At 38.1% G+C, this 26,304-nt stretch overlaps 1 protein-coding gene across 1 annotated transcript in view; it reads left to right on the top strand.

Moving 5' to 3' along the window:
* Positions 1 to 13,182, top strand: part of LOC106927976 (protocadherin-15-like) — a 134,790-nt gene extending 121,608 nt beyond the window's left edge. Inside the window, exons 27-32 of the mRNA XM_088001069.1 lie at positions 119 to 207; positions 2,455 to 2,631; positions 3,414 to 3,632; positions 4,528 to 4,536; positions 6,562 to 6,672; positions 11,281 to 13,182. Coding sequence (XP_087857195.1) covers positions 119 to 207; positions 2,455 to 2,631; positions 3,414 to 3,632; positions 4,528 to 4,536; positions 6,562 to 6,672; positions 11,281 to 12,892 — 2,217 coding nt within the window. The 3' untranslated portion in view covers positions 12,893 to 13,182. The remainder of the gene's footprint in view (positions 1 to 118; positions 208 to 2,454; positions 2,632 to 3,413; positions 3,633 to 4,527; positions 4,537 to 6,561; positions 6,673 to 11,280) is intronic.
* Positions 13,183 to 26,304: the final 13,122 nt, after the last annotated feature.

Below are 26,304 nucleotides of genomic sequence, written 5' to 3'. Positions count from 1 at the left end.
GATTATTTGGCTAGTATCTCGTTTTTTTATTTATTAATTGTCACTATGTCGGTAAAGATCTCATTTGTCTCAGGTTCCAATTAAAATGTATCTCATCTAAAGTGTTTTTCTTTTCTAGGTGTCTGTTGTGAACCAGCTGGACATGCAAGTGGTCGTATCAAACGTCCCTCCAACGTATGTTGAAATAAACAAAGATCAGTTGCTCAGGTAACAATGATGTTTTTATCCTTAAATATTTTGCATATTTGTGAAGCATTCAAGTTGTTTTTTATCAGCTAGCAGTAGTTCGTACCTCATTGAGTCAGGAGGCACGATCTTGTGATACAATGAGGCACACCAGGCAGCATACCTCAATGTAGCAAAACAGACAGATTAGCTTTTCAAAATAAAACCAACAAGTGTGTATGGTATCCTCACTGGCATGAAGACATTTTTGATTCTCAAAAATAGATGCAAAGTTAGACAAATGTCAAATATGTAAGCACAACAATTAATATTTGTTGTTTATTCACTGTATTCGACCCTCCATCTTGATTTTCTTGACACTGATTTATGCATAATTACTGTTCAGTTTTCCCAGTGCAGGGTAGGGCTACCTGAAGACATCTAAATATCTCCAACTGAAGAAAGAGGTCACACCATGATGAGGCATTCAGTTGTTTTTTTTTTTTTGTTTTTTTCTGATTTAGAGCCATAAATCATCCCATCTTATCCACTTTACAGTCCATTTCAGTTTCTTTTACTTTTGTTCAGCCCAATTAAACCTAGTTTAGTTTCATACAGTCATATTCAATATGCTAGTAGGTATAATATGTCGGTTTTTAAAAAGCTACCTGAATAATAGATTACCATGAGTCAGTAATATGATTCATGGCGTAATGACCAAGAATGGAAGGAAGAACTATGATGAAGCCTGAAGGGAGCAAAAACAGCACAAAGAAACACACGTAACTATGATTCATAATACGACCCAATATCAGTATTTTTTTCAAGGTCTCCCTTTTCTCTAAAATAAATTTAAAATCTTTAACTGAGAGGCACTGACCTGAAACAGATAATTAAATTTTTGAGAAAATGCTCAGCATGATGATTTTTGCTCAGTTATCTGTTGTTGTGTTTGCTGCCTGTTGTTTCAGCTTAATCCCGTCTCTCGCGCTCTCTTGTGAAACTTTTCCTCATTATCTGAGATTTTCAGAAACATTTTACACGCCGCAAAGCAGCTAAAATATTTGATACCTTATTTTGCTCCAGTGTGATTTGTATCTTCTCTGGCTTAATTCATGCAGAATTATGTCTGTCCACAGTCTGGGAAACACATTTTTACTCATATCTGAAAAGCAAAAACAGCGTTTAGCACTAAACATCCCATGTATTATTCATAATGTGTCATGATATGCATATGCATTCCTTCGTTTGTGCTTTTTTTTTGTGACAATGCACCACAGCTGCACGGTCAGCTCCTGCTTTTGTTTTGGCTTCTACATATAATTTTAATTTATGTGCTTTTACCTCTACAAGCTTCTCCCTTTCACACAGTCACACCACAGCAGGGGAGCTCCTGTGGTGAGCAGATGTTACTGAGGGAGGGGAAAAAAAATAAATTAAAAATCAACATTTAGCAGCACAAGCCTGCACAGCCAGCAGGAGGGGATAAATGCATTTGCAGTGGGGCTGGAGTCCGACGGCTTTGTTTGAATTCAGTTCCACTCAGAAGTTCACACTCACTGTTGGCATTAACTTTGTTTTGTATTTATGCTTTTAATGATGCATTTGAACAGTTCCTTTTTTGGGAGGTGAAATCATACAAGAGCTTCAGTGAATGTTAAAACCAACAAGCCAATCATATTTATTGTGGATTTTGTCTGTTCCACTAGTCAGGTTCAAATATATACATACACTCCCACTGAAAAATGGGCTAATTCTCCAATAGCGAGCTGCAGAGGTACAACATTCATGTTGTATTTCTTAAGCCAAAAGAGTCAACAAACTTTTGGCTTAAAGTTGTATCTAGATATTTGACCACTGAGTCAGTTAGATGTCTGGCGTCAACCGAGCTTTTGAACAAAGGACGTTTTTTTACTATACAGATTTATAGTAATACGAATTGCTGAATCTTTTATTCCAAAACGTGTGATATTTAGGATTTTTGTCTTGTTCAAACACTGAGTTGTGCTGTATTCTTCTTTTGTCCCAAAGAAGTTCACAAGATTAATGGATTTAAAATTTTTTCTCCTTAATTAAATTACACCATAGCAGTGAAACCGGCTCTCAGGATGATGCCGTCATCACTATACTTGACAGTTTGTTTTACGAGATCTAAAAGTTTCACCTACACTTCAAAGATTCTTCTTGTCATTCTGGAAAAAAAGAAATGCTCAACATTCTTCACTTATCACAAAAAAATGAGGTGTTTTCCAAACTCAAATATTTAAATCAGGTATTTTCCGTCCTCAGCATTTTGGAACGCTACGTTCAGGAGCAGGTGGTCGGCGCAAAGGTTGTCGTGGAAACCATTGGGCCCCACCGGGATGGCGAAGCGATGGAGATTGAAGATTACACCAAGTCAGATCTCATGATTTATGCCATCGATCCTCTGACAAACAGAGCCATATCCAGACAGGAGCTCTTCAAGTAAGCACCTTACCTGCTACTCAGGAATGAGCAAATGTACTTTATTTCCCCGTTAAGTTATTGGCAAATCTATTTGTTTTGTGCTATATTGGAAAAAAATAAGTACCTTCAAGTAAGCTGTTGGACCAGTTGTCTTTTAGGGATCTTAGACCGGAGTGTTTTGGGGTCTTTGATCAGCAAAATGATCAAAGAAAAAAATACTCAGTTTTTATTTTGGTCATTGCTATGTTTTTTCTATTCTATTGACTTTGCCCCAATAGATGTAATTTGGGTTGGACCCTGAAGTCCTTTACACTTTAGTTATTCAAGATTTAGGTCTTTCATTCATTTTGTAAGATAACTGTGTGTAAATGATGTTTTTGTAAGAACATCATTTACATTGATATACAAATTATAAGTGAAAAAAGTTTAAAGTAACAATGCATATGAATACTTTTGCAAGACACTGTAATTAATACTAAAATACCATTTCACATAGTTAGTTGTTTTGTACTCTGTTAAAGTGAGCTTTGGTCAAATTTAAAAATGTACAGTTTGCCTTCAGATTCAAATATACAACAGTTTTAATTTCAGACACATTTCTGGTATTATTGTGGTCTATATTCACACCATTCATGAGGAGAGAAAAAACATATTCCATCTTTTTTTAATTAAAAATATTTCAAGCAGGCTCACCCACCGAGCTGATGAGCAGGCTCTAGTTAGCAGAACTAGTCTTGGCTGTTAAATAACCAGATTTAAATACAAAACCGTGACAACAGCAGCGTGTTTCTCGTTTAAAGGTTTCTCGATGGGAAACTATTGGACATCAACAAAGCGTTCCAGCCGTTCCTCCCTCCTGGTGGCCGGATTCTGGAAATCAGAACCCCCGAAGTGGTGGCCAGCGTAAAGAAAGCTGTGCACAGCGTTGGCTACACAGAGGGGGCGCTCTTGGCTCTGGCTGTTATCATCATCATCTGCTGTGTTCCCGCTATTTTAATTGTCATTATCACATACAGACAGTAAGTATCGTTTTATTTGTGCGTATTTGCAGTAAAACCGACACTGTAATCTTAAGCAATTCAGACAGAAAGACACATCTGCAAATTCCAATTGGTTTATGTATGAACAAATCCCCATAAATAGACCGGAACTAACAGTAATCTGATCCCACTAACGGTTATTACCTGGGAACTCAGTGCTGTAAGTTATAGCTAATGGTAATATGCAATTTGGCTTTGCTGTTGTGTCTTCTGATAGGGTTCATTCATCACGATGAACACAGACACTGCAGTTTACTTGGAATTAGTCCAAAAGTCACCATCCTCCTGCACGTATTGATCCACAGCTAAAAATACTCTTTTAAAATATGCCTCACTCTTTAGGTACAAACCACCTGACAGCCGTTTGAGGGCCATACTGGGCCTTTTGTAATATTTGGAATTAAAATGAAGTTGCTGTAATTACTGAAGGCTGTGTTTGAGCAGACACATCGTCAGTTGGGCAAGTCACTGCCCCAGATGATTCGGCGTGGCAGCCTGCTCCATAGTGCCAGTTGTAATAGTTTGTTTAGCTAACTCCACCATGAAAGCTATTAAATTCCCCGAAATGCATATAAACAGCTGTGCATACACAAATAAATTGGATCTGGTCTTCTCCTGCTGAGAAACACACAAATAAACCGGCAGAGGAGTGGAGATCTGTGGAGGGGAGGGAAAAAGCACAGCGATAATCATTATCATGATAATCGCTATTATCTGTTGCTAAATGACTTTAATGAAGAGCAATTGCACGACTTTGCTCGTAAATTACGATAAGTAAATTTGGCTAACAAAAGATGCCGCGTGATTTATGCTCCAAATAATCCCAATCTTTCTCTCTCTGTCTCTCATCTGCTGCGTGATCTGCCGCTTCCAGATTCAAAGAGTGAGTACCCGCTTTTATACTCCCCTGATCATATTAATGTCATAGCCGTCCCAGACACTTTTCACTGTGATTAATCAGCTGAGTTTCATTGGACTATGAAATGGATGAGTTCAGAAGTGGCTGTGAAACAAGGGGGACAGCAGGCAATCAGAGAAATGAATCCTGAAGAACTCTGAGATTGATTCAGGGTTTCCACGCCGTCTGAGATGGTCTGGGAAAAGAATTGGACTTTAAATTAGGCACTTTTCTGGAGAAGAAAACAAATAAAGAGTGAATGTGCATTTCCAGAATGTCCTTCCTTGTTCAGCTGTTCAGTACTAGTTTTTGTCCATCTTTCATTTCCATCTGTCATCCATCCAAACATTTGAATGAGATTTTATGGCTCTAGAATCCAATGTCACTTTTTAAAATGGGCTTTGGCACCTCCTCCAACTTTAGGGAGACTATTTTACATATTCACTCTGTGTGAAACTGCACTGCATTTAATTCAGTTCATAGATTTTGATGATGTTCTCCATTTTAACTGGCTTGGGGGAGCAACAGAGGTGATCAGCCGGTTTATCGTTAAAGCCAGAGCTGCCGCTGCATTCGGCTATATCTGGTATAATCAGCGAACTACAGTAGTTAATGCTACATTTTAAATCAACTATATCCTACTGGTAGTTACATTATGAACTCAGCCTGGTAAACTTGTTAGTAATCAACATTTCCGCTTTGACGTAAACCATTTCATCAACCTGGATGTTTGTAGCCCAGCTCCTCGAGTCCGGCCAGACAGTCACAATAAATCACAGTTTCTGTTTAGAGTTTTAGATGAGAGATCTAATCATTCAAAATTTCACTGACAGACAAATTACTAAGCAGACCTGCTGGTCACCAGAGCCCTGACACAGGGAGTCCTGGGGTCCTGGTTTTCAATTAGAAATATATCACAGCAACAGACACGGAGCAACCAAAGTGACACTCAGCTCAGGTCAGAGAAAACACAGAATGGAAACTAAAAACAAACGCTAACATTTGACTAGAAATAGAAGCAGACAACAGCATCAAAAGATCTGAGATTTTCCAGAAGCAAATCAAAGAATAAAGACAATATGAAATGTGAACAAAACATTATTTTTTCTTTATTTAGGAGTGATAGAAAGCTATAACCATTATAGCACAAGATGACTCAGAAATGCTTTTCCTCAGATGGCTGGGCAAAACAAAGAACCGTAATATAACATAAAATGGATCTGTAAGCATATCTATGCTTTTAGAAAATAAGGTGAGAAACCATCTGCAAGATGTTTGAAGAGCTGAAACCGATGCTGATGATGCTGACATGCTGGTCTTCTCGATTTTATTTCAGCATTTAAGCAACAAAAATCTGTCTTTGTGGTTTGTGGTTAGCTTTACAGATTGATTTTGAATAGTCAGGCAGCAGGATTTCGATCGTTATTCTTTCACCTAATATGTTTTGTTCTGGAAATCATGACATTGTAGACTGTAAGCTTAGGATCTCCTGGAAGAAAACCTGAAATAGTTCAAGTAGTAGCATCAGGTTTTGTTCTAGTTTTTGGCATCTGCACAGCGGGATGCCCCCATCACCGTCTCCGTCAGGATGGTGATCATCTTCAGGGTGTTTTGCAGTTACTTTTCCACCGTGCATAGCATTTTTCTTGGAGGTCAAAAAGTTTAGTGCTTGTCTCATTTGACCACAGAAGTCTCTTTTATATATTTGCTGTGTCCCTATGCGGTTGGAGGTTTAACTGGAAATTCTTATGGCCGTACATCAACAGTGTTGTTCTTGTCAATGATCCATGTATCAGTTTCATTCCAGGCTTTGTGTTGTAGCATGATAAAAATGTGAAAAGGTTAAATGTTGCTACATTTAATCGAAGAAGTGTTCTTTACTACCTCTGATGAGCCGAACGATCGTGAACGATTGTTCCAGCATGACTCCACTTTGTGGAGTCATGGTTTTCCTCTAGACTTTTAGTGTTTTTTTCATAGTTGGTGTTTTGTATTTGCTTCTGTGACCAGGAGACAAGCAGAGTGTGCCAAAACAGCCCGCATCCAGATGGCACTGCCAACAGGCAAACCCGGGGGAGGGACTGCCAACAACCTGTACGAGGAGCTCGGTGACAACGCCATGTAAGTGAAGTGTGAAAGTGGCATTTACATTAATGAGTCAAAGCAGAGCCATTAGCTCACACTTTCAAGGCCATTATGCTCCAGAGTTTGGCAGTGTGACAGCTTCCATTGCTTTGTAGTGTCTCCGTGCGCAGTTCCACATTTCCTGCATTTTTTTAAGTGACTATGAAAGATGCTACCACAATAACAACTGCAGGCCTCATTTTTTCTTATAAGCAAGTGATTCTTCACAAAACCAAAGTTGGAAGCAAGCCACTTATTTGCATAGAATTTGGAAATTTAGAGAGAGAAATGTGTCTTCTGTTAAATGCCTTCCAAATGCTAAGTGTTTAGCATTTTGTTTCTCTATAATCAAAAAGTTCAAGACTTTTTTATTGGAGTTTTATGTGATGGACCAACAAAACGCTGTGCATAATTGTAAAGTGAAAGCGTCAGTGTTCAGAAACTCCTTACAATTGGAATGTTGAAAACTCAGATGTGTGTTTTTGTTTGGTCAATCTGAGTCGATACTTTGTATTTACCCTTTCTCTTTGCATCTTTGACAAAACTGTATCTATACGCCCTCTTTACTTTTTAATTCGACTTGGTAGGTTTTGCTACATGTGGACAGTGTTTAATAATACTTATGTTGTGTTCTTCTGTAAAGATCTTTCGAAAAAAGATTTTTTGGGGGGCACAGGGAGACCTTACATCATGCTCAAGGCCACCAAGCAGAATGCCTTTTTTTTTTTTTTTTTAGGATTGTTGAAACTCAACTCATGTAGATAAAATATTAACAAATTTTCCTAAACCTAACTTTCCTACTTTTTGGCATTCTTATCCAGACCTGGAACATGATAAAACCAAATCCCATTGTTTTCAAGGCTGTGTGGGGACCGTGTGCATAGCCCCACAAAAACAGCAGGCAGTGCTTGGATAGTTTATTTATAATTCTTCTCAGATGCTGAGGAGAAGTTGAGAGGAATTCTTATCAGCATTACATGCATCGCTAGTTTCCTGTCTGTCCTTGATATGCCTCCACATTCCTATTAACATGAGAGCAATTCATATGCAAGATGGTGAAAACTATCTCCAAATGACAAGCGGGGTGTGTTTGTGTCTGCTCATGTGAAATGACTAAAGCCTATGTGATCCTTTGAAAAATGTATGCGGAATGGAACTTGGATATAAGATAATTGATATAAATGCAGCTTGTAATTTATAAAGACCACCTTGGGCAAAAATTAATTCTGCTGATAAGCTGCACAGCGTATTTAATTGTGGTGGGATGATGTTTTACTGCAAGCAGGAGTGTTTGCAGAGAAGGGAGTTTGAGGGGTTCTGTGAAATCCTTGTGTGCTCTGTGGTTTTGCCATCCGTTAGGGACTGAATCTCTAAAATGTATAAAAGCTGACAAAATGCAAATTATAGCACATTTACAGCTGAGTCTATAACAAAGGTCTTGAATAGGTTAAAGCCTTTCTTTTCACTTCTTTTAGTTCGTCTCTTTGCACGGTTATATTTCAATGTCAGTATTTAAATTTACATAGAGGAAATAATGTTTTCCATCACCTTCTGTTAGCTGCATTATAAAGGAGTTATAGGTTTTAATGTAAAGTCCAAACATATTAAAAGATTCATTAAAAGGGAGTATTATCAAAAAATGTAAAAATCACGGTTTGCAAAATCATGAATGCTGAACAAATAAACGTAAAAACTCAGAAGGGAGCAAATTTGCATCCCTTGATGTTGAGGTCACTGAGAAAGTTTTTTTTTTGTTGTTTTTTTGCTAGTTCTTTTTTTGGGTATCTAAAGTAATTGTTTTCATAGCTTTCATTAAAAAAGTAAACACATTTTGTGAAACATTCACTTTGTCTCATCTGTGAAGTAAAAGTGCAGCTTATGAGCCGTGCCTCTTGCACCCTTTGCATGACTATCGGGAGGAAAGGTGTAAAATTTACAGTGTGCTGCCACAGACGAACGGAGTAAGGTACATGTGACATGACACTGCTGTCTGGGGTTTTGCTTTTTTTTTTTTTTTTTGTTCATGCTTAATTAGCACCTGACCATCTGGAGGTGAACCTTCAATGCATTATAAACAGCCTGGCTGCCCCAGCTATTTAGATAATTATTAGCTGGACCTTGTGTACATTTTGTAGCAGTGGAACATATCTGCAATTACCCATGATGTCTGTCTCTGATGTTGCAAAATTCTGAGTTTTTCATCATGTTCAAACTGTCCATCACAGGCAGACTAAGGTGGAGCTCAAATTGGGTTTGCTTCAGTATCAGATGCATAAAATTGTGCTTCTAGAGTGTTATTTACTATTGCAAAGACATCCCTTTCAAAGTGATTTTAAGTAAACTGGATGTGCGTTTCCAGTTTAACATTACCTATCAATCTTCCACAGCAGCTAAGACAGGAGCGGTTCATATAGTAAATGCCTACTTAGCATATCTATAAAGATCTGCTTTGCTAAATCTGTTTCTGAACACTGCAGCTACATTTCATATGCAACTGACATTATGCAGAAAACTCATATTTGTCTCAAGTGAATTAAACCGTTTGCCCTTTATTATCAACAGATAATAGAATGATCAGGTATTATGGAAAAATATATACATATATAGAGAAATCAACTACACCCCTCCAGTCATAGAAACACAATAAGAGCCAAGTGAGAAAGCGACAAAGCATATTGGTACTGTTTTTTTTTTTTGTCTCACTGTGAAATGAAATGTCATGCCTAATGCTAACTGTAGAACAATCATGATTCATTATATTATTTTTTTTACCGAGCTGTTCTTATGTCATTGTTTTTCTTGTTCAGATTCTCTAATTATGTGATAAGGCAAAGTCAGTTGTTTAAAGCTCTTTTAGAACGTGCCATGTTGTAAACACATTTTTCAGTTACATATAATAACCTATTATTAACCTAATTTTAACCTATTCTCAGCAGCCATGTGTTTAAGAAAGGTGTCGTCCAGGAGAAGTTTGGCTTTATTCTGAATTGCTGTCTCTTTTCTGAAGCTTCTGAGAACTTTCTTTGTTTTTTCTTTATCAACGGCTCACTTTCTTTTTTTCCTTTCCTCTTTTCTGTTTCCATTGTTACACATTTATTCATGGCTGAAAGACAAAAGTAAGACATCAATGTTGTTTTGCTTCTGTGGCTAGTTTAAGAGAGTGAAATTCTTGCTGTAGCTAGTTTTTTGTCCGTGCTCGTTAAGTGATTTTTGTTAGCAGGAAAAGTAGAAGGATGTCAGGTCATAGAGTAAAGCTTGCTTCTCTTTTACCAAGTTACAGATTGCAACCCCTTTTGAAGTGCTGTTCTCTTTCTTACATATATGAGAAGCCAGTTATGTGTCATGACAAATGAAGAATGCAAATTTGTTATCTTGAATGAACAGGTCGCAGTGCCCAGTGGAGAACATGATCAGCTTTTGTTGTTGTAAAATTTGCATACAGTGCCTTCCTTTTGCAAGTATTCATACTTTTTGAACAATTCCATGTTTCTTGGCATCACAAAGACCAAGGAACACAGTAGACAGTTATGCATAAATACTAAAAAAAAAGGATTAGGTTATTAAATAATGTTCCCAGACTTTGAACATCTCATGTGAGTAAGGGACAGTATTATGTATTTTCCAGGCTCATAGAGCAATTTTATAGCACAATCCAGCAACTACACTGGCTTCAGTTGTTATAAAAATGCTGTATATGTCAAACATGACTTAAAAGAAATTCAACTTTGTAATTTGACACCTTGAAATTTAAGTAAATATAAGGGCGATGACATTTTGGTCAGATAAAAAAAAGAAAAAAGAAACACTTACCACCTAATGCACGCCTTCCCCGTGGTACGACATGGTGGTAAGAACATTAAAACGTGGGGATACTTTAATTTGTCAGGCACAAGTAAAGTGGTCAGACTGTAAGTGAAAGTGAATGGAGCTACGTACAGGGCAATCCCAGAAGAAAACCTATTAGAGGCTGCAGAAGACTTGAGATTGTCCTGGAGGTTCACTTTTAAACAGGACAAGGACCATAAACTTACAGCCAGAGTTAATACAGAATGGTTAAAATCAAAGCATTTTTATATGCATGTTAGAATGGCCCAGTCCAAGTTCAGATATAAATGCAACTGAGAATTTCTGGCAAGGATCATGACTGTGTCCATCCTTGAGGGCTTTAATAAAAAATAATAAAAAAAAAACTGTCTTGAAAATGTCAGTTTACAATGTGTTAGTCTATTTAATAAAATCTGAATAAAATACCTCTATTCTTCTAATTTAAAATCTAAAATTATATTAAAAGCTTGAGGGCTATGAAACTTGTCATTACTTTTTTTACTGTAAGGGACCCTAATCTAAAGTCTGTTGTCAGTACATGTGTATGCTCACACATAAGCATACAGTGTCCTGGTAGTCTGCTGACCAACACATTTAATTTTGTGATTTGCATTACTGCTCCTTTTTCAAAAATGCCCTTGTCTTTCTCTGCTATATCCTTTAGAGTTTACTGTCATCGTTCCTTTTCATTAATTCCCACCTACTTTGTTTTTAATTCTTTGTTCCTCCCTGCATTTCATCTTCTGTCTCATTTTTTTTCTCCTTCAATCCATCTATCAGCCGTTCAAACCACGGTGGCGGTCGCAGCAGCATTGGCAGCTTAGACGAAAGCGACCGCCAGCGCCTGATCTCGGACTTTGCCACACGAGCCATCGCCGCCCATCACCAGTGTCTCGCAAATGGAGGGGTGCTCAACAAACTCCCCAAATCTGAGTCCAACATCACTTTTCTGTCGGACGAAAACCCCCTAACTACCAAGAATCCCATCTACCATGAGGATGGAACCTTAAGTAGCCCTGAAAACCTTGGAAGCAACCAGAGGAGGAGAGACCTTCTTGGGAATTTTTCCCCTTCTAGGAGACGACTTCGAGACGCCTGGCTGAGGCTCAGCTCACCCGGATGTGACTTGCGATTTGGGGGATACAACAGCACCGACAGTGGGTGGGGATCAGGAAGTGGACACAGCTGGACTCTCCCATCAAGGTTGCATCGAAAGGAAATGTATGATGCTTTGAGGCGGCAGGTGGTGATGGACCCTGTGCAGTGGGAACATGAGCTTCTGAAGGCTGAATTCAAGGAGAGCAAAGACGCTGGTCTGGATTCGGGCTTTGAACACGGATTGGATTCAGATGTGATGGGAAGCCCTAGTCTTGAGCCAAAGCTGACAGTGAAGGAACAAGCCAGACAGTTTGAGCAACAGGCACTCCAGGAAATGAAACAACGGCAAAGCAGAGATTCCAGAGGCTCACTGTCTTCTGACATCCTACTTTCTGCAATCACAGACACTCCCCAGCATCAGAAGTACAGCCCTTCCCACAATGCTCCAGCTCCTCAGATTATGGAAGGTCCTCCGAGTATCATAGTGACTCAGAGTGATGGAGGCAGCCCTCCGCCGAGTCACAAGCCGACACCTCCTGTACTAAGGCGATTTGGAGCAAATTTAACTGGAAATCACATTGCAGAGGAAAGACTTCAGGTACATTTGGAGGTGATACCAGATCCACCTTCAACACCTCCACCACCACCTCCATCACCACCACCACCACCACCTCCCAGCTCTGCTCCTCCTCCCCCTCCCTCATCTCCACCTCTAAGTAACACTTCCATCCCTCCTGCCTCTCCAGCTCCATCTAACTCCGCCCCTAATGGTGCTTCCACTCCTCCGCCTCCTCCTCCTCCCCCACCACTTCCGCCTCCACCTCTGCCGCCTCCTGTATCTCCCTCGCTTGTGCGTCCGTCCACGTTTGTCCTCCCCACTCTCTCGGAGGCGCCGGTGCTGCGGCCCGTGTCTCTCCGGGCGCCGCCGCTGCCCGTTCACACGGAGCCCGAGCCTCCCCGGAAAGAGCTGAAGGGAATCTTAAAGAACATCCAAAACATAGCAGACATCGAGAAGTCTGTGGCCAACATGTTCAGTCAGATAGACCAGAAACAGATTCCACTCAAAAAGGTCATGAAGAGCCGGGCTTCTGTGGACTCTCTGGATTCTCTTGACTCTTTGGACATGTTGGCGGTTGGGGGAGAGCCAGAACAGAGAGGAGATGGAGGAGGAGGAGAAGGAAGAGGAGGCGAGGGAGAGAATAACTCCTCCATTCGACACATTCCAAACCCGAACATGAACTCTATTGTGGAGGAGCTTGAGAAGCGCTTTCCCTCTCAATCTACTATGCTCTAGCCTTTACATTTTTGTGAAGGGTGTAGTTACATAAACTTTTAAGCAAACTAAAATAAAATTCCTCTCTTCCTATTTGACACAAGAAGATATAAGCTGAAAATGAGGGGGGAAGAGTTTAGATGTATTTTAGTTACCTCAAGGAAACTTGTTTTATATGCACATAAATTGCATCCCTGTTGATACCAATTCATGTTCCAGCCAATGTTATTCTTATCAAAATCTGTAAGGTTTGAGTTGCTTTTAACACTGAATTAAGCTTCTGAACAAGTCCAGTTCTGGTGAAATGAATCTGCCAGGAACACACCAAGACAGCTATGCTTTAATATTTTAATCTTTCTTAATTGAATCTTTATTTTAGTCCTTCTACAGGTTAGAGAAGGTGACACAAGTGTCAATTACTCTACTCTATTGGAACTTGCAAAAGAAAAACTTTAATAGTAAAGACTAAAGACTTAACTTGAACTCGTGGTCTGAGACTTGAATTTCATGAACAGCCATTTATTCTCATATAATCAGGTGTGCAAGCTGGCTGGCTTAATCCAAACCCTCCACTTTTGACGGTTTACATGCATGTTCTGTGAAAAGGTCTAAGAATTCATTGCTTTCTGTCCATGCTTACTCTAGCTTTATAGTTGCAACCAAATAGATTTATGTCAACCAAAACAACTTCAGGATATTTGGTAACACTTTATTTGAAGGGGGGTGAATAAGACTGTCATGACACTGTCATAAACATGACATAACACATGTCATGAACATCAATAAGCCTTCATGAATATTTATGACTGTTGTCATAAAGCGTCATTCGGTAAATTATGACACTTTTAATACAAAGTTGACATTATTCAAAATGTCTTTGTTATGACAACTTGACATTAACCAATAAATCATTACTGTTTAAACTTTACCTTTAGTAACATAAAGTTATCTAATTTTTAAAGTGAAATCAGTAATACTTTATAACAAATTTATATCAGTAATGATTTCCTGGTTAATGTCAAGTTGTCATAACAAAGACATTTTGGATAATGTCAGCTTTGTATTAAAAGTGTCATAATTTACCGAATGACGCTTTATGACAACAGTCATAAATATTCATGAAGGCTTATTCATGTTCATGACAGGCGTTTTGTCATGTTTATGACAGTGTCATGACAGTCTTATTCATCCCCCTTCAAATAAAGTGTTACTGGATATTTTAATTTAAAAAAAAAAAAACAATTTGAGTTTTTCAAAATAAAATTGTTGTCGATATTCTCTCTGACTCACTACATTGTGCCTCTCTTTATATTTTGTAAATTATAACATACTTTTGAACATCTTTTATTGTTTAGACGTAAAAACAAATAAACATTAAAGATGCAGATTTATGGCATGTTTCCCTCCATGCTGCACTGGTTGGTAAAGGAGAGGACACTTTGAGCACAGGGACAAACAGACATCTGTCATTACAAACACTTCCAGTTCTTTAAAAGGAAAAATAAAAAACACGTACTGTAAATTAATTCAGAAAACCAACATTAACTGGCATTCATTTCTTTCAACATAAATGCCTTCTTTTGAATTTGCTCAATAACATACCGTACCGATTTAGAGAACAATTTACTATACATTCTAACATTTAAAACTCCATGTTAAATATGACATTTTCAAAAAGATAATCATTGAAATGTCATTCTTTTAAATATCATGATATAAATTTACGTATATCTTGATATTTAAGTTAACCCCAAAAATTTAATTTATGTATCTTCAGCCTGGTGATAAATATTTGTTTGATTACTCAAGAATTTGGCAAACTTCTGATTCCAGATCAAATAACGCAGAAAAACAAAATGCATCTGTTTTCTAAACCCTAATATGAGCCAGTAAACACTCTATGAGTCAACTTCTGCTTTCTTCTGTTCAGATATTTTGATGTTGATATTTTTGCTTTCAGTCTTATTTCACTGTATATTTTTACATTTTCTTTAATACTTGTCTTCTTTCATCTAGTCCTCTTCATACTTTCCCATTTCTATTTTACTGTTTTTTTGTTATTGCCATTGCTACATAGTTATTGAGTCCACAGCAGTCTTCTTGTTTCTTCTTTTATAAGTCCTTATTTATTTTCTGTTCCTTGTATTTTTAGTTATTTGTTGCTGTTTAATCTGTATTTTAGTCACTTTTTGTTCTCCACAATTTGAATTATTTATCCAGCATCTGTTCATCTGCATTGGTTAAACATATTTAGTTTGTTTTTTGTTTGTTTGCTTTAATGGTAAGAGCTGCTTATATGTAGCAGAAAAAACAAAGAATATTTGCAGACTGAGTTTTTTTATTATTACTGGTTGCAATGCATTTTTACACAATGTTCTGTAGGGAGTTTTATTTAGTTTTGGTTTAAATAAAACAACCCTATTTTTGAGTACTTACTGTGATGATGTGGAATTTATCTCAACGGCATATATTGAGCTGAACTTCAATTAATTTATTTGCAAGAAAAGCTAAATGTACCTATATGTGGTACAAAGACATATGCTGAATTAGTGTTCTTTTGTGTTACTGCATAAAACCACGGCTCTTTCCACGTTAGAAAACAGCCTCAGGGTGGAGTGGAGCAGCCATGGGCAAAGAAAAGAAATATGCTCAGACTAAATGAAAGCACATGTGTTGTTTTAGGTTGATGACAATTTGCAGAAACCTCTTCATGGGTAATAGGGTGCAAAATGTCCTTCATGCCTGCATAATAACATGCTAACAGGGTAATTCATAACCCTGTAGTGATAAAACACATTTAAAATCAAAAGATGTTTCATTTGCATGTAAGGAGTGTAGACCTTCATCATTAAATAGATCTGTTTTTCTCAGACAAGGGTAAACATGCATAAGTTACCACATAGTTCTTTAATTTTTGAAGTCAGACTAACTTTAGTAACAAAAAAAAGCCAGAGTTGGTTATTTTCATGCAGATACATATGAAACCTTGCTGTATATTTGTAATGAGCATAATGCAAGTAGGGTGTTATGCTTCATTAATAAACCTACTAATAAGTCACATATTCCTAAATATGAACAGTTCTAAAAGGTAATTACAAAGTACCAGCAGAATATTTTCAGGGGACTTCTGGGCTGTTCATCATCTAAAAGGTTGTTGTTAGTTCCCCAAGGTCCATTAGGTCGTATGGGAATCTGTAGCGTTCGCAGCAGGTTTACGTTGAGCCTGTGAGCCTTGGGTTCGTTCTGCAGCAAGGTTTAAACCTGCAATCTTTACAGAAACGGCATCTAAAGAAATGTCAGGGCCGTTTTGCAGAAGGTTTTTTACAGAGATGTCACTTGTGACTGTCTTTCTGAGAAACCTGATGACCGTTCACTTTACTTTCATCAGAATCAGACATGGTGAATTTGCCTCTAATTGAAAGTTACAAAATATGATGGTTGAAATATTCTGCCTTTAAATTGGACATCACTTCAAGAAACCGACGAAGCGCAAAGTATTCAGTGGTTAATCAGTATCCCTGGCTACCAGTACAGAATGAAGACAAAAGAACACTCCAAGCGAATCAGGAGAAAGGTTATTGAAAAGTTTGAGTCAGGGGATGGAAACTATGAAATAACTTGGGAGCCGAACACTCCTTAGAGTTCAGTTAAATTCATCTTCAAGAAATGGAAATAATATGTCGGGTGTAAATCTGTCTCCATTATGCCGTTCTCACAGAGTCAGCGTGCAAAAAAGTGAGGATACCTGCTGACGATATCCTGCAGAAAGAGTCACAAGCTTCAGCAGAAGAGAGGGGAGAGACTATTTTATTGGCTCATTTCAAGATATCTTACGAACCACAAGACTTATTTATGAACTAAAATATGAAAGATTGTATAGAATTGCTCACTAATTTACATCGCAGTGCCTTACAGAGGACATCATCCCATCTGCTCTCTTCAATCTCAATTTTTAAGCAATACCCTGATATGGAAAAAACTGCTTCATATTAAAGTTCATTCTTACTTCCCCATATTGATCCAAACGCTGAGATGCTTGTTTTTTTTGTAGCAAATTCAGTAGCAATTGACTTCCACGCGTTGCTGCATCTGTTTCACAAGACTAGCACTGTTGATCATGTCACTGTAATTGTATCCAATCATGGTGTGCAGCCAAATAAAACCCACTGTGATGCTGACTCCCCTGGCATTCTAAGACGATTTCTGCTGTCAGATATCCCACTGGACGGTTTCCTCTTGTAATTTTACAACGCAGTGAGCTGGGGTGTTTTTCAGATGCTCAGCGGCGTGTTTCCATCACCGCAAAGTCATCATCCAACTATAGACTCTGTGTTGTCATGATGCGATTCCTATCAAGGGCTCTGCGTGCTCGAAACAATACCGGCATCACACGTTCAGATGAGTGGCTCGGCATAAGCAGCAGCGTGAATATTCAAACACACAGAGGCACCGAACAGGTTGCACTGCATCTGTTTCACATGACTGGGCTGAAAATGCTTTATATGTCGAGATTAGCTTTCAACCTCAGTCTGCTGCATCTTATTACACAGCCGCACACTCGTGCACGCACTGGATCTTCTTCTTTGCCACGCTGAGAGATTGTTCTTTATACTGTTTCAGTTGTTCTTGTACAACAGAGCGTGGATACACAACGGCATCTTTGAAAACGTGTTTGTTTTATCTGTCGCATGTCACATCGTGCTCAGAAACACGAGTATAGGACAAAGCAAATATGTTTGTGGGAGGCCACCGAAGCAGCTGCTGCATTACAGCACATAACATAATACATGGTCGGTGTTCATATGTAATATTTGAGTTAACATTGATGTTGTTTACAATAAATATTTTACCCATGCTAGCAAGGTTCAGACACCATTTTTACTTCGCTAAGCCTGACGACTGATTAGGTTCACCTATAAAACCTGTTTGTAAAATTTTTGAAATACAGTTTTTTATTTTATTTTATGTATAACGTCATCCTATTTATAGCATAATAACATTTGATTTTAAAAGATATCTGTTGTAAAAGTGTTAGAAAAACTTCAGGAAAATACATGCATTTAACAGAGGGAAGAAAAAGTTAAAAGAATAAAGAATAAAGCATGGGACTCACCACATTTTTAATCAGTTGTTGGGGGATTTGAGCTTTCATGCAGACCTTAACAAAACCAGATTTTTCCTCGAGGTCAACTAAGAGTGAGAAGAGAAAACAAAACCAGGTTTTGGTGTTTCAGATGGTTTTTTGCCAGTGGAAAGAAAATAATTGATGCCCCCCAAAAAGTTAAGCCCAAAGCCCAGCCAAAGTCCTGACTTTGATCTGATAGAGAATCTGTGGAGGGAGCTCCACATTAGGGTGATGGCGAGGAGGCCTTCCGATAGCAAAGAACTGAAGCTTATCACCAAAAATAAACTCCAGTGAAAGCGCTCAAAAAGAAGCATTTGGTTGCTTAAACTGTCAGTGAGCCATTTTAAATCTTTTTTTTTTTCTTTTTCAAAACTGCAAATAATTTTGGGAATAACTGTGAGCATCGGATCTGCTTTTGGGGGCGGAGGGGAAACTCACACAGTCGCAGGCTACAAAACTGGAGAGTCTTTGTAAACATCCCACACATCCATGGGAAGAAGACGAAAACAAGAAAGTTACTGAAATTCAAACCAGAGACCTTCTAGTCATCATAACAGAACATTTTGCACTTTTCCTCCCAACTTGAAAATGTATTTGTTTGTGAATTACGAATGTAAAGAGACACCACATTTGTTTCCTTCAAAAATAAGCATATTTCAACACACTATTTAGTTTGTGATGCAGAGTCTGACAGGTTGGCATTCCACCCGCTGATATTAAACCAGATTCCTTTTCAGTATGAAAGCAAAATACCGTCAGACAAGTATTTTCAGACAATGTACAAAACAGCTTTGAGGAATTCTTTTTTTTTTGTTACCTTTTTATGTTGGTTCGACACCCTTCTAATTAATTTACAAATGGAAAAAAAAAAAGTGGAACAAAGACAGAATGAGATCTCATTACAGGGAGAAGAGCTGAGGTAGGCACAGGCTGTGAAACAGATGGAGGGGAAAGAAATGGGTAAATGTACATAAACACAGAGCTTCTCTGTAAGGGAACTAAGTGATAAAATGCGGATAAAAAGAAGTATGAGACCATTAGCAGGTTTTTATGGTCGGTTCCTAAGACCTAATAATATTTCCCCTCTCCTATTTCTGCAAAGCACTGCAGGACAAGGTGGAGAGGACAGAGAGAGTCGGTCATGTCGGAGCCGCTCCTGTTTGCGCGCTCGGTGGAGATTAGATGGCTGTTTGTGTCTCGGAGGGACCTCATAATGCGTCTGCAGAGCAACAAGGGCACAAAGATAGAGACTTATCTTCACACACTGACTGCGCTGCACACATTACCAGGCACTAAATGATAGCTGGGAACACAAATGCACACTTTGGTTTTGTTTTATTTGAACTCATAAAGATCCTCTCACACCTCCCTGTTTGCCTCAGCCGCCGGTCCTTCCCTTTACCCAAATATTTAGCCTGTCACTTTAAGCCACTCATGTCCATCAGTGTAAAGTTGTTTACCTTTTTCACGGCCCTGCATCTGCTCTTTTTGGGCTGACTTTCATTTTAAGGTGAATTTTGATACTGAACAAAGACCTATAATTTCTCCCTGGTGTGTGAATTGTTTGTGGAAGAGACAGAGTTGTGTCCTCATTTGAATTTCTGAGAGAAATCAATGAAATGCTCAAGTGCCTGAATAATTTGCACGGGCCTGAGAGAGTGAATCCGGCGTGTCCTCTAAAAGTCTGCATTTGTTGTTCTGTGATACATCTTCATTTTACCAGCTCATTACTTCTGTTACACCCCGCACTGCTTCCTGTATTCTCCTGGTTCTGACGCACCGACAAAGAGGCCAGTGGCTGTTTCTCCTTTCTCTTGCAGTCTTATGTCGAGTTGTTCCACTTACATTAGCCCATTTTATGTTTAATTTATGATTTTGCTGTTTCAGGCGTTTCTTTTGTCACATCAGAAATAATTCCACCCGGTGGGAAACGGTGTCAAGCTTTCGTACAAATGCTGCGGCAGTTGTACTCCAAACTGTGGTCAAATCAACAGAAGGACTTTGAAGACAATCATTTTTCCCTTTCTGTTAAAGCCGTAATGGCTGCCACACAATTTCAGTTAAATAAAATAAAGTAAAAGTCAAGATATGGAGGGAAAAATGCTTGAGAACTGAGAAAATAGTCTAAATTTATGTATTAAAAAAATCTTTGAACTCAAGACGGCACCGGTGCAAAAGTTACAAACATTTTTCTTTATTTCTACCGTTTTCACATCCTTGTCACTTCATTTTTAAAATTACATTTTGACTTTAACATTCATTTCTCTAACTTCATTGTCAAATAGGAATATTACTATGAAAAAAATCAATTTTTTTAGCAATCCTAACATTCTGTTTAATGTAGCAGCTCTTGAGATTGTGACACTTTTTGTGGGAACTCAATCAAATGGATAACAATAAGTTCCTGCAAAGACCAAAGTTGTTAAATGGCTTAATTATATAGAGCAACAATGAACTGTCATGACAAAAACTGCAGGTGTGTTTTCTGAAAGATAAAACATTGTAAACTACTTCAAATATCTTTTTTTCCAATTAAATTTAAAATTACACTATTATGGACTGCAAAATAATATTGCAGGTTAACATGGCAAACTGCAGATTCTTAGCCCTTCTTCACCACTGTCAGCTCTACTAGCTAAATATCAATGTCTTACCTACAGTTTTATTAGATAGTACACTAGTTAGGGACATACAGTCATGACTCTTCTGTCAATTTTTTTTAGATTTTCAAAGTTTAAATGACCGGCTTTTGAAACGATGTGTCTCTCCTGAGTTTTTCAAAGCACACAAAACGTATTACACAATGTTCATGTCTTAAGAAAGGAAAAAAAAAAACCTGAAAGATTTGTGAAAAATTAAGCAAACTCCAAACGTTTTATTATAAAAGCGACGTGCTTTCAGTTTATAATGGCTGTTTGTGTACATCTTGTTTTCCAAAGCACAACACTGCAGCCCATACAGAGGATTCTCATCGCCTCTGCATTTAGAAACAGCATTGAAAAAATTCTCCATCATGTAAAATGTTATATGTTTAAGGTTTAAGGTTTTCTGGTCATGTTTAGCTTATTTCTTCTGCTTCTCTCTTTAATCTGCTAGGCGTGGATATGGCCAACATGAGGTAAGTGTCTTTCTTTTGTTGCTCGTTATAATTGGACGTCTTCATGTTTTATTTTCCTCTAGTATCATTCATTTGATGTTTAGTTATCACCCTCTTTGTTCTCTTCTGTTCTTTGTTCTTCTTTTTTGATGCAATAAAGATGAAGTTGCATGTATTTGTGCCTCAATAGCTGACTTTTTTCATATTTTCCTTTTAATCTGAGTTCAAACTGGCTTTGAAAGAGATATTTCTATTGTTTGAGAAAAAAAAAGGTAATAAAGTTATGCCTTCAACTACAATGGCTTGAATGAAATGGCAAACAGTCTTCTGAAAATGTTCTGGCTTCCCTGATCAAACTGTTCTTGTGATTTAAAAAAATAAATAAATAGATGAGCAAAGGCAAAAAAAATTAATTGTATATTTGACATTCAAAGCATAATTATTTTGTATCTGTAGATTTGCAGTGAGATTAGTCCTAAGATCTGGAAGAAAAACAGATCTTAAGAATTTTTTAGCTGAATTGTTAGTCAGGAAACAAACACCCTGTTAGGTTGCAAATCAAAATCTTCAGATTTCCCAGATAGGGTGGATGTAGTCTGTGTTACCACACAGGTTAAACAGCAACAAATATGCCTCCAATAAAAGATATTTTAGAGACAGCTGCAAATTCAACAAATACTCATACTAAGGTTTCAAATTGGAAACCTCAGATTAACAATAAATTAACATTTCCATTCAAACAGCTCACCAGTGATGTGGATGAAGCAGTCTCTCCTGTTTTGGCAGACATTTATCTGTCTCGATGCACACAGCTTCAATCCTCAGTGCACAGACAACCTGCTGATGTTTTAATCCTAAGCAGTTTGCTGATGCGCAAAGCTAAAGCTAGTGTGCTCACTCTGTATCCTTGACTCCTTCCTAATTCGACTTGAAACATAAATTCAGTCTGTGCAGGCAGCAGAAACTGCTGCTTTCTTGCTTAATAAAATTAGATTTTTGCGTAATGATTTTTAGTTTACTGCTAAGTCATTTAGTTTCGCTCTACGCAGATTTGCTAACAAAGATGGCGGTCGGAGAAGTGTACAGAGCTTGACGTTAGGGAGTTGCAGCAGTCCAGAGTGCCGTCACTGTAAAGGATACAGATCTATAAAGATTTGTAGGAATTACTCAGATTATAGTAAAATGTCATCAAGGGACCAATGTTACAAAGTTAAAAAAACAAACAAAGTGGTTTTAATATTTTCTTTGGAACACTTCTGATAAATGTTAAAACCGATGGTTATCATAAAGTCTAATATTCTTGTGCCATTTAATCTATTTTTTTACAATATTAATCTAGAGCAGGAGCGGCAAAGCTCTTTTGGACCTGGAGCAAAGTTCAGTACAGCTTCTGAACATTGCAAAACTGAAATCAGGCATAAAGTCATGAACATTTCTGCCGTCTTTCTTATCATGCTCTGCTCTTTCTTTCCTTCTGAAAGACACAGCAGCTACTACGACCGTCTCTGCTCAGGCCAGAGGTATTCTGTATTTTCTTCCTTTTTCCTGCTTGCTACTGTAAACTACCTCTTAGCTTCTTCTGTCTCTCAGTCAGGAGCATGTAAGTGTGATTTGTTGCTAATAACTGGCTTTACATTCAACAGGAGTTATCCATGGAGTCCGGCATCGATCCGGGCCAGGACTACTACACACAAGATTATTACAACTATGACCACGGGTTAGTATATTTTTATTTATCATCCTGCAAAAATGCTTTTTTGTAGATGGAAATTACATGTTTGAACATGCGTCCTTGTTTTTGGTAGTTTGCTTCAAATTTAAAAATGTGCTAGTAACTAATTCATGAGTTAATGTAGATGTGCATTTCTAACTTTCATTTATAAACAATTGTAATGCCTTGACATCACAAAAAGGACATTTTTAATTTAATTTTTAATATGCTGAGGTATACCTGAAGGGAAGTATGTCAAAAAAAAAAAAAATCAGCTTTTATTTGTCATCCCTTTAAATATATTACAAAATTATGTTCAACACTCAGGCATGCTATAAATATTTAATTATATCCTTATCACTATTACTTACCACACACTGGGGATTCATAGTTTCTAGTTCAGCATATAGAAAGAGCAGCCATAAATTGATAGTGAACTTTTATATTTTAAAGTAACTGTGGAAATTGGAGTCTAGAAAATAAAGACTTCTTAAACAAAAAAATGTGTTTTGAACTCTATGTTAATATTAAGACTGGTGGCACACGGCCTTAGACTCGTTAAATCACACCATTTATTACCGTTGCTGCTTTAGTCCCTTCCCACGCGAGCTCATATTTTAGAAACAAACTTACTTCTATCCAAAGGAAAACTTTTTCCAACTTTAGGACTTTTTTTTTCACTCTTCTTCAGTATCTCAGTTTGTTCTTCAGCAGAGACTTTGTGAAAACAATAGCATTGAAACTTACAAGGTTCTTGTTGTTGACTGAGGCTTTGCTAAAAACCAGCACTTTGTTGCTGCCGTACTGAAGCTGGGTACTGGAAGTGTAACCTGAAGGAAACATAAACTATGGCTTAGCTCACAATAGCTGCACTATGTTCTATGTCCAGAATTGTAACATGTTTAGCAAAGATTTATAAAGCCCTGAGGAAAAAATGAGCACGAGAGTCTAACAGTTTCTAAACAGTGATGATTTTTAGTTTGGGACACCAAACTCATGTCTCAGTGTGTAACACAGTCTCCACCTGAAACAACAGTAGTGGGAAACTGACGATGTTTATAGCAATTCATCCAGTAAGGAGAAGCCAGGAGACTGGAGACCTAATAAACCAGCACCCTATCCAGATATTACAAACATTGAGCTCAGCCCTACCTGTATTTCAAAACAGTTGACAATAATTTTAAATATTTTTGCTGACATTCTGACAGAATTTATGTACATATTGTGATTTCTACTCCAGTTCTGATCAGCATCGTCATTCTAGGGTTCAAATCCACCAGTACATCATTTTCCCAACAGATGTCATCAGAATATTCAACTTTTCTTCTAGCAAGCCATGCAGCGGTTGCGAATTACCAACAGGTTTATCTACAATCATATTCAAGAAATAAAATAATGCTGGTTTGTCAGATTAAAAGTTCCTTTTGGAAATTACCTTAAAATAGACGTTAAAGCTTCTTTTAACCGAGATAAAATTACTGTATACATTTTTATTGGTCTTTTGTAAAATTCTAATCTTAAATGTTTTCATTAGCTGTAATCTAACGATGAACAGAAATAAAGACTCGAAAACATCTGCTCAGTGGTTTAGGTGTTGACTCTCTGGCCAGGCTGTTGGTTCGTTTATATTTGGTAACTGTTTGAATAGATGCACATAGTCCTGATAGATATAAAGAAGTCATACCCAAAGATGAACCAGACTTGTCAATATTTTCTCTCTTGATTTCTTCTCTAACTTTTTTATTCTGTTATGATAATTTCACACAAGGAAGGTTTGTTTGTTGCCAGTTATTCTCCTGGAAGCGTACAAAGTTATGACATTATCATCTTTGATGTCCCAAACAGTTTTAAAATATCTTCTGTTATTCTGGCATTGACTTAAAAAAATGGTGATCCTAATCGATCTATAAAGAAATGTCTTGTCTGGTTTTCTGAGACAATCGCAAAAAAAAAAGAAAAGAAGAAGAACTGAACGTGGGAAGAAGACCATGCTGTTTTTCCATTCTTTTCAAGGTCACTGGAGAAGGTGATGAGTGTAGATGTTTTCATTGGATGTTTGTCTTTAAATTTCTCATCAAAACTGAAAAGCAGAATTTACTGAAACTTGGTTGTATAGTCAACAGGCAAGGCAGCTATGCATCTGTTTTGTTTCTGTTAATTATGATAACCTTTATTAAATGGTCAGTTGCCATGCCAGAGGAGGATGCGCTCTGATTATCATAATACTGCCTTGCAAAAAAATATCCATAGGCCTTGAGCATTTCCACATTTTTGTCAGATTTCCTACAAGCTCAGGTGCAGCCGCAGGGAAAGGTGCTGGTACTGACCCAGAAGCCCCGATTACAAAAGCACGCCGTATTTTTTTCAAATTTTGTTTCTGAAAAATGTTGGAGGCATCGTATCCTTTTTCTTCACAGCCAACGAGAAAGACTGCATATCTCACTGACCAACATCACCAACATAGTGATGTTGCTGCTTGCAGTGAGACTTCGAAGAAGTTCGTAGTCTGTGATGGAGAATGGACAGTTTTTCTAGACACTACGTTCACTGGCTTTGTTTTGATAAGGTCCCAAAAACACAGCAGTGTTTTATCTAGCTCGCTCACCTGGGCTACACACTGGATAAGGTTGTTATGAGAAGCGAATACATATCAACTCATCATTGATCCAAATCTGACCTTTGGCCAGGACCAGTGGCAGCCGAGCATCAGGAGTTCAATGTCTGCACATTATGCAGCTTGACTTTATGTCGGTCACGCAGACGCCACTTTGACATCGAGCTGATTGCATCAGCCGCACACTGTTGGATACTGCCAGTCTTGACACCTGCAAACTGCTTCATGACAGGCTCATAGCAATTCTGAGCCAAGGAAAGTCGATCAATATCATTGTGTGTGTGTGTGTGTGTGTGTGTGTGTGTGCGTGTGTGTATATTAAAGGTTCTTTGATGTTAAAGGAAACAGGAAATACAGTACAGAAGCTTCAGTACGATCTCCACGGCGATTTGATCAAAGTGTTTATGACCAAGTCCAAAGGAGTCTGGCTGCATCCCTCCAAAACGCGTGCTTGATTCTTCCGCCTGCCTGCCATCTGCGGTGCTTTCCATCTTTTTCGGCTTCAGACTCCCAGGAACTTGATTTCATGCACTCCAACACACACCTGTGACACACAAGCACTGAAAAGTACACAACAGAAGACGCTCACACACATAACTCCCCCTGTGGCAAACATGTTAATTCACTCATACAATCATTCAGAAGCACTTTCCTGCCTCAACTTTCACAAAAATGCTTGCTCTCTTGCTCTCCCTCTCTCTCTCTCTCTCTCACACACACACACACACACACACACACACACACACACACACACACACACTTACTCACGCACACAAAGAGCTAATTCTCTCCACCCAAATTTGCAGCACCGTAGCAGCTAATCAGGCAGCCAGCCGTGGAAGCAGACAATGGGCCAGATGCTGGTGGCTTAGAGCAACATCCACAA

This window comes from Poecilia mexicana, unplaced genomic scaffold (genome assembly GCF_051168715.1).
Source record: "Poecilia mexicana isolate PSO_F unplaced genomic scaffold, ASM5116871v1 scaffold_19, whole genome shotgun sequence".
In the NCBI taxonomy this organism is placed as follows: Eukaryota; Metazoa; Chordata; class Actinopteri; order Cyprinodontiformes; family Poeciliidae; genus Poecilia; species Poecilia mexicana.
This window is presented reverse-complemented; position numbering and strand designations above follow the sequence as displayed.